Source organism: Nymphaea colorata, chromosome 12 (assembly GCF_008831285.2).
Source record: "Nymphaea colorata isolate Beijing-Zhang1983 chromosome 12, ASM883128v2, whole genome shotgun sequence".
NCBI classification, from domain to species: Eukaryota; Viridiplantae; Streptophyta; class Magnoliopsida; order Nymphaeales; family Nymphaeaceae; genus Nymphaea; species Nymphaea colorata.
The window spans coordinates 3,718,860-3,727,924 of NC_045149.1; the positions used below are offsets into that span (position 1 = coordinate 3,718,860).

The following is a 9,065-nucleotide window of genomic DNA, read 5'->3' on the forward strand; positions in this document are numbered from 1 at the left end:
CAGCTTCAAATGGTGTCACCCCTGTGGAAGAATGCCATCTCAGCACACGATAGATAATCAGACCAAACTTTTGGTCGTTTGCCTGGAAAGCATCGAAGACATGTCTCTAAGCATCGATTAACCACCTCCATTTGCCCGTCTGTTTGCCGATGATATGTTGTGCTCATCTGCAACCTTGTTCCTTGCAATTGGAAGTGTTCCTTCTAGAAGGTGCTCAGAAATAAAGGATCTCGGTCACTGGTTATGGACCTGGGCATTCCATGGAGTCTGCCCGCGCTGTCTTCGAATGTTTTAGCAACAGATTTGACTGTGAAAGGGTGAGCAAGAGCAATGAAATGGGCATATTTCGACAGTCGATCTACAACTACCAGAATGACTGATTTTCCATGGGAGGATGGCAGACCTTCAACGAAGTCGATGGAAATATCTTCCCACACTTGTTCCAGAATGGGCAGAGGCTGCAGGAAGCCGGCTGGTCTCATGGTTTCGTACTTATTGCGCTGGCATGTATTACAGTTTTTAATGAACTCCCAAATATGTTTCTTCATGCCTGGCACAGAAAAAAGTAACATGCATTCTTCGGTAGGTTCCCTCCACCCTGTCATGCCACGCTGCCTTGGAATCATGATAATGGGTCATAAGCACCTGCGGTAGCTCCGTCTCAGGTGGAATGAAGATACGTTGTTGGAAATACAGGTAGGGGTCCTCCCAATGATACCAGTAGCACCTTAGGGGATCATTCCTCAAACGTTCCCTGATCTCTTGCATTGATTGGACATTTTGGTGGCTTTGTCAAATCTGGTTCCACAGCTCGACTTGAATATGAGACAGCGTTAAGAGGGCAGACATTGGGCTGGCTGTGGCAGTGGCAGTGGCAGCTCAGGACAGGCCATCTGCCACTGAATTGTCCTTTCCTCTTTGGTATTGTATCTCGAAATCGAATCCCATGAACTTCAAGACCCACTTCGGCTAGCTGATAAATTATGTTGCTGTAAACAATATCTCAGGCTACTATGGTCAGTGAGAACAATAAAGCATCTGCCCATCAGATAATGTTTCCACTTGGTAATAGCCAACATGATGGCTATCAATTTGGCTCATATGCTGACCTTCCGCTGAATGTTACCCCCATTGCCTTGCTGAAAAACGCAATGGGTGCTGATCCTGACTGAGAACAGCACCCACCCCCAAGTCTGATGCATCAAATTCCACGATGAATGGCGCTTGAATTTGGCATCATGAGGATTGGCCCAGAAATACTGCCCCTTTTACTGCAGTGAAGGCATCTTCAGCTTGCTGCATTCATAGGAATTTGCCTCTCTTCGTCAGCGCTGTTAGGGGTGCCAACTGGCATCCCATACCCCTTCACGAACTTGCAATAGTATCCAGCAAATCTCTCACTGCTGAAATTTTCTCCTCTTCCATTCTCACCTGCCCGCAATTAATGATATGCCCCAAGTAGGCTATTTCTGTTGCCCCGAATGAACACTTAGACAGCTTTGCCTTGAGCTGATTCTGGCGCAGTAGAGACAGTACACACTAGAGGTGTTCCACATGGTCCTCTTCATTCCTGCTATATATGAGTGTGTCGTCAAAAAATACTAACACATGCCTGTAGAAGGGGGCACAATATGTCATTAATGACTGATGGAAAAGTTGTCGGCGCATTGGTCAGGCCAAAGGGCATGATGCTGAATTCATAGTGTCTATCGTGAGTATGGAAGGCCATATTTTGGGACATCCTCCAGAGCTACCCTGATTTGATGATAGCCTAAGACAATGTTATCTGTAACGTATAGGTTTAGAAAACCTATATGGTGCGCTCGTGTATCCTAAGTGCATCGTCTGTATCGTATGATACAGGGGAAAATGCAAAAAAAGGGCTTGACGTCCCCTTTTCGCATTATGTTTTAAACGCTCCTCTCTCTCTCTCTCTCTCTCTCTCTCTCTCTCTCTCTTCTTGTTTCTAAAGACTCCACGAGACGTGGGAGGGAGTATTTTGCTCATTTTTATCAAAAATCACTGAGGAATCATCGAGTTGGGAGAGCCTACTAGCCAGTGAAGAAGCTTTCTCGTAGTGGAAACGATGGGAAGCTTAGAGAAAGAGGGGTTTTTGGTATCTAACACTAAGAAGGTAAAAAATTACTCATTTTCACCATTGAAATCATCCATTTCTCTTATTTCCTACAGTTAATCGTAAGTTCTTACTTATTTTGTGAAAGTATAATGTCGAACGCTGCATGGCAGTGGTGTACAAAGGGGGGTCCCAAAGATAGGTTAAAAGTTGTGTGTAATTTTTGTAAGCAAATCATATCAGGAAGAAGCTCTCGCTTTAAACACCATATAGCTGGTACACACAACGATGTTGCTCAATGCACAGGCTCCCAAGAGAACCCATTACACCCAACATCAAGCACCAATGTTGGAGCTTATTAATGTCGTGAAAGCAAATAGGACTGAAAAGGAAATGCATGAAGCAAACGTAGGATATGGGGACCCATATGAAAAGGAAGGAAGCCAAGGTGAAGATGTTGAGCTTGAAGAAGAAGATGTTGGTGTCAGTTTGGGCACACCGGCACAGATAAAGGGAAAGGCGTCATGCATAGAGGTGGATTTTTAGTTGCAACCAGAAAGAAAAGAGGTGCAAGTACAATTTCATAAGGACGTGGCATGAGTCATGATCATACCATTGGAATTGGTGGTGGCAGTGTATCTACTTTGAGGTTTGAGTATTGGGTTCGGCTCGATCAAGAATTTGTTTCTCCACTTACACTACTTCAGCTGCTCAACCTAAGATCTGTATAGCCATGTGTTCAAAGGTTATTATCGACACAAGAGATGATGCCATAGGGAGGTGGTTCTATGACATCCATTCCCTATTGCTAACTGGAAATCCAATGTGGAAAGCAACAAACTCTTATCATTTTCAGCTTATAGCAAATGTGATCGCTTTTGTAGGCCGAGGGTATAAAAAGCCTCTTTATCATAAATTGCAAAGTAATATTCTTAATATTGTAGTTCGAGATGTCAAAGGCATATTGTGATGAACTAAAATTGAGCTGGAAAGACACAAGATGCAGTGTAATGGCAGAGGGTGGATGGACATCAAGAATAGAACATTGGTAAAGTTCCTTGTATATTGCCCCTTACGTACAATATTCTTGAAATCTATTGATTTGACTAATACTCCTAATATTGCTAATGATTTGTGTGAGATTTTTGATAAAGTTAAACAAGAAGTTGGGCCTGAGAATGTCGTGCAATTTATCATAGATAATGTAGCAAATTATAAGGTTGTAGCTTGTAGGTAAAATGTTAGCAGCATGACATAGGACATTTTATTAAAGCACATGTTATGTTCACTGGTTAAATCTAATGCTTTAGGATCTTGGTGAAAGAGATGATATGAAGTGGACAGTTCAAAGATGCCAAGAAATCACGAAGATCTCCCTGTAATCGTATACATTCTGCAGTCTTGAAGGGTTAATTTTCACTCGGTGAAGCCACTCCTCTCTGGTTCCCATGTTCGACTCTGTTGTGTTCATTAACAAGAATGAAGTTGTTGAATGCTTCATAATCTTGAGTGCAGATTCCTCAACAATCGGATTCTTGGCCTTAGCCTCTAGCATAAATGGTCCTTGTTCCTTCTTCTTGAAGTGCATTTTCATCCCAAGAAAGTCCCAAGACCACCTCTCCTAGGCCTCGTAGCCAGTGTATACCCAACACCTGGTCCTCTCCAGCCATCGCCAATGTGAAGAGGGTTATGGTAAACCTGTGTCCTTGAATTTTTAGTATTTCTTTACTACACTTTCCCTTACACTTCAGCGTGCTTCCATCTCCTACCACCACATTGAATGTTGGCTAGCTCTCTACCACATAGCCCAGTAGCTTTGCTGATTTCTCAAAATGAAGTTATGGGTGGATCCCGTATCCACCAGCATGTTCACTATTCGCCCACGCAGTCGCCCCTCTACCCCTCATTAATTGAGGCACCTCATCCCCCCATCAAGGCATGCCAGGAGATCTCAGGTGACCCATCCAGCGTTGTATGCATGTCTGCCTCTTCCTCCTATAGCGTTTCTTCTTCATCTTTCGACACATACCCTAGTTCAGCCAAATACATATGAAGTCACTGACATGTATGGCCAAGCATCCAGGGTTTGTCACAATGGAAATAGACTCCCTTGATCGAGTTGGATCCAATACTCGACCTCAAAGTAGGTAGTCTACCACCACCAGTCCCAATAATACGACCATGATTCCTACCACGTCCTTGTGAAATGTACTTGCACCTCTTCTCTTTCTGGTTGCAGCTGAAGAACCACCTTTATGCATGATGTCTTTTCCTTTATCTATTCCTAGACTCACACCAACATCTTCTTCTTTGAGCTCAACATTGTCATCGTCGCTTCCTTCCTCTTCATATGGGTCCCCATATCCTACATCTGCCTCATGCATTTCCTTTTCAATCCTATTTGCTTTCATGGCATTAATAAACTTCAAGCATTGATGCTTGACATAGGGTGGCAATGAGTTCTCTTGGGAGCCAGTGCATTGAGCCAAATCGTTGTATGTACCAGTTATATGGTGTTTAAAGCGAGAGTCCCTCCTGATATGATTTGCTTACAAAAATTACACGGATCCACCCTTGTACACCATTGCCATGCAAGGTCTGGTATTACATCTTTACAAAACAAGTCAAAACCTACGATTAACTATAGGAAATAAGAGACATGAATGATTCAATGGTAAAAATGAGTAATTTTTATCTTCTTGGAATTAAAAACCAAAAAACCCTCTTTCTCCAAGCTTCCCAACGTTCCCACTACCAAAAAGCTTCTTCACCAGCTAGTAGGCTCTCCCAAATCAATGATTCTTCAGTGATTGTTGATGAAAATAAGCAAAATCTCTCCCTCCCACATCTCTTAGAGTTTTTAGAAACAAGAAGAGAGAGAGAAGAGCATTTAAAACATAATGCAAAAAGGGGCCATCGGGCCCCTTTTTTGCATTTTTTTTCGTACTATATGATATGGCGCTCGTATCGATATTCTTACAATACACGAGCATATCGTGTATCCTAAGCATACAGTATAGGTTGCACATCGTACAATACAGATAACATTGCCAAAAATAAGAACGGTGATAGAAATAGTCCTTTGAAGATTGTGCTAGCAGCAAGTTTGCAACCACGGAAGGTCATGCGGCAGCAGGACACCAGCGGTGCATCCTGTCACAGCACTGTTTTCTTAATGCCAGATTACTGAAATGATAAGAAGATGAACTCTGTGGAAGATCCCACAAGCGGACAAATTGTTTTACAGCATCTCCCGAACAATGAAAAGTCTAATATCAAAATACTACCACAAAAGTTGAACTACTCTTGTTCTTTCATGATTTAGGTAAGTGTTCCCAGGACATAAGAATGGAACAGGAACTGTTTCCTTGAAGATGGGGCTTGCAACAAATTTGAAACCAAGGTCATGCGTCCGTTGGATACCTAGGGATGCATTCTGTGAGATAATGAGGGAGTATATGTCACTGGAATGGTAAGATGGGGAACTTGATAGAAGATCGGACACGCAAAAATAATTGTTGGTTCGCATAGATCTTTGATTGAGATTTTCATGGCACAAGGACCAACCCTTTTTATGGAGAACAAGGCCTCTGTATTTTGTTAGGAATGCTAATAAGGGTTCTCGTAAACCACCCAATCCAACTGCAGATCGTAGAACAAAACGGATATAAGAAAATATTTAGATTAAGCAAAGGATTGGCTGAACTTCAGCTGCCCAACAAGTGAGACATAGAAAAATATAATTTCTTTTAAAGGTCGAGTATACCTTGATTATGATATCCCTAATTTCATATTTGGAGCTGTTATTGATACTGATGTAACTGCAAAAGGTTTCTCCAAGGTAAATTGCTCTGCACAAGCAAACGCCAAAGTGAAATTCAGGTCTGCAACCAATCTCTTTTTATCAAGCAGACAGCCGACACGAATTGCCTAAAAGGAGAAAATGCTCGGCGAACCCGAAGGCTTGAGGAAGAACCAAGACGCCGGGGAAACCAATGAGATCTGACAGGTCGGCCAGTTCGAACCTCCTCCAATATCCCACGTCCTCCATAGCCGGCTTCCTCTTCCCGTCTCCAGAGAACGAGTAGCAAAGGTCTGACCGGAAGTCGCAGGCATTGTCCTCGAAGAAGTCCTCGCCGAGGATGTGATCCAACGCATCAAGCCTCAAAGGATGGTCGATCCTAAAGGATGGCCTGCAGAGGCGCATCACTCTGAAGGCTAGAGAGTGGGGTCCCTGAGACGCGCTCATGCCTCCAGTCTGTCCCCAACGAATTCCGGGACAGCGGCTTCGTATTTAAATGGTGAGAAGGCGATGTTCAGACTTCAGCGCGTTGGATTTACTTGAACCCAAAGGCGGTGACGCCAAGCGAACGATTCGTCTTCCCTCCGTTTGGATTCCACCTTGTTACCATGGTCATCCATTTAAATGTGTCAACGGATCGAATTTGGATCCGTAAATATCCGATCTGATACTAAATACATTAACAAATATATCCAAATCCAAACTATAACTTGATATCCAAATCCAAACCTTGAGTTGATTTTTGAATCCGAATTATAGCTTGATATCCAAATCCAAACCCTTAGAGTTATATCTCAATCCTCAAGCTTAATATCTGAATTTAAACGTGGCCTTAGGTTTTGAAGTTGTAACTTATAGTAAGGATATGATGTTTGGGCAAAAGGTATAGCCAAAAACACTAACTTAACATCATGGCACAAAAAAAAATACAAATTTTATATGAAAGCATAATCTCAAAAGAGCTAATGACTCTCGTGAAGTTGCATATAATAATAGTCTTATAGTTACCATATACACCATTTAACGTAAAATATTTAAAACTTTAACATATAAAATCAATTAATTAATTACTATTATGTTTAATTAAACATTTTTTTCTAATCAAGCAAACTATTATAGTTAAGGCATCAACAAACATGATATAAATGTTGTATTTATTAATTGAAAATAATAAAAAAAACTTCAATCAAAAAATTTCAACAAAATAGATATTTTTAAATATATGAAAATTATCTCAAATAAATATATTTCATATGAAAAAACTGATGAACTCATAAAAAAGCTTTTTTATCAAATTATCAATTACTTATTTAATCAACCAAGTAAATTATTTTGTATAATCACATAATTTGTCCAAAAGTTATAGGTATTTGATACACAACACATAATTCACAAATTTAAAAACAAAAACCTTTAACTAGTAGGAAAACTATAAATTGTTCGATTTAATAAATTATCTAATGTATCATTTGATTAAATGATACAATTTTATGTAAACAAAAACATCTATTGCAATAAAGTTAAGAGGACTAACCCAAAGAATTGCGAACGATCATTTTGTATCAAAAATCAAGAATTTTACCCAAAAACTCTAGGAACTACCTAAAAATGAGAAATGTAAACATTTTGAAATTTGCCATCATGCCAAATGACCATTTTGCCCTTAAATATTAGAAAATGTCAAAAACTCTAGTTAAGATTTAGAACAAACTCATATGTGTTGATTCTTAGCTCAACAAGTCTTTGAGGATAGTTGAAATCAGCTCATCAGCTCTTGTGACTAGCTTAAGGCAGCTCGCTCTAGCTCCAATCAACTCATTGGAACCTAAATCTGCAATTTTAGCCCGACCATATATCCTTAGATCAAACCAAGTTCCGGATAAGTTTTCATAAATGGAAAGAAAATATTATTTCACTTTCTTTGAGTTACTAACCTAAATTTCAGTCCTATAGTAACTCGCAAGTTTCCATCGGGTCACTTTTTCTCCAATTTAGCATGGTTTGAACTCAATTTGATCTCAACCTGATAGAGTGATCTGAAACAGAGTTAGGATTATGTTTATCATGTATAAATCTATCTTCTCATAGTTCACTTTCAGTTCATTCATCTCGGTTTTAGTTCAATTCAGTTTTGAATGTTTGAGAACTTTCTTACTCTTATTTTTCAGGCGTCTACGTTGAATTTGGCCTCAAACCCAACATAATGAACTAAAAGTAAGCTAAGATCATGTTTATTATATATAAATCAATCTTCTATTAAATTGATTTGAGTTAATCCATCATTAATTGAGTTCAATTCAGTTCCAAAGGTCCTAGCGATTGCTCTCTTATGTTTTACAATGTTCTTAGTAGAATTTGAATTCAACCAAGTAGAGTGAGCTGAAACTGAGCTAGGATCATGTTTATATAAATTAATATTCCTTTACATCTTGGTTTGAGTTCAATTTAGTTTGAAATGCCCTATAGCTCATCATCACTCTTGTTTTGGAGTTGAGCTCAACCCAAAAGAGTGAGCTGAAACCAAGCTAGGATCATGTTTGTCATGTATAAGTCAATCTCTCTCAGTTTCAGATTGAGTTCAATCATCCCAATTTGAGTCAAATTTAGTTCCCTTGGTTCTAGATCTCATTCTTAGTATTTGCTACACTCTATAAACAACTGTCAATCAAAATTCAGCTAAATCAGATCAAAATTTTCTGATTTTTTAGTATATGTTTACTTGTAAGTAGTTGATCTAAATACCCTAGCTCTACTAGTGAAAATTTCAATGATAACCTAGTTTCTCAAGCTCTCTTCAGTTTTCTTTTATAAATATGACATTTACAACTTATAATGTTTAGAAAAAATGGTTTTTAGAACAATCGAGAAGGATTTTTTTCAATAAAATGTTAACTAAATCCGATCTAGAAATAGGCCACAAGCTTGTCCAGTCAAATCGAGAAAGTTCATCTAAAGCTTTCGGAATTACACATAGGGGTAAAACAGCCATTTTTTTAAGTCACATAATTCTTATGCCACACATACTTAGTTTATTGCTTTCTTTGATTCCTAGAGCCTTAGCCCAAGTCAAATAGATTATTTGAGTGTTTCAATCCAAGATCACACCTCTGAATAAAATAATCATTTTTCTTCTTACCCATATTTTCACTTGAATCTAGGTTATATGTCACATATGCTTAAATTCATCAA

General features: G+C 39.3%; 1 protein-coding gene across 1 annotated transcript in view; it reads right to left on the reverse strand.

Annotated features, from left to right (window-relative positions):
* LOC116265978 (uncharacterized) overlaps positions 1-6,453 on the reverse strand; it is an 83,801-nt gene extending 77,348 nt beyond the window's left edge. Inside the window, exons 1-2 of the mRNA XM_031647000.2 lie at positions 6,031-6,453; positions 5,841-5,925 (exon numbers count right to left, since the gene is read on the reverse strand). Coding sequence (XP_031502860.1) covers positions 5,841-5,925; positions 6,031-6,323 — 378 coding nt within the window. The 5' untranslated portion in view covers positions 6,324-6,453. The remainder of the gene's footprint in view (positions 1-5,840; positions 5,926-6,030) is intronic.
* Between the last annotated feature and the right edge of the window lie 2,612 nt (positions 6,454-9,065).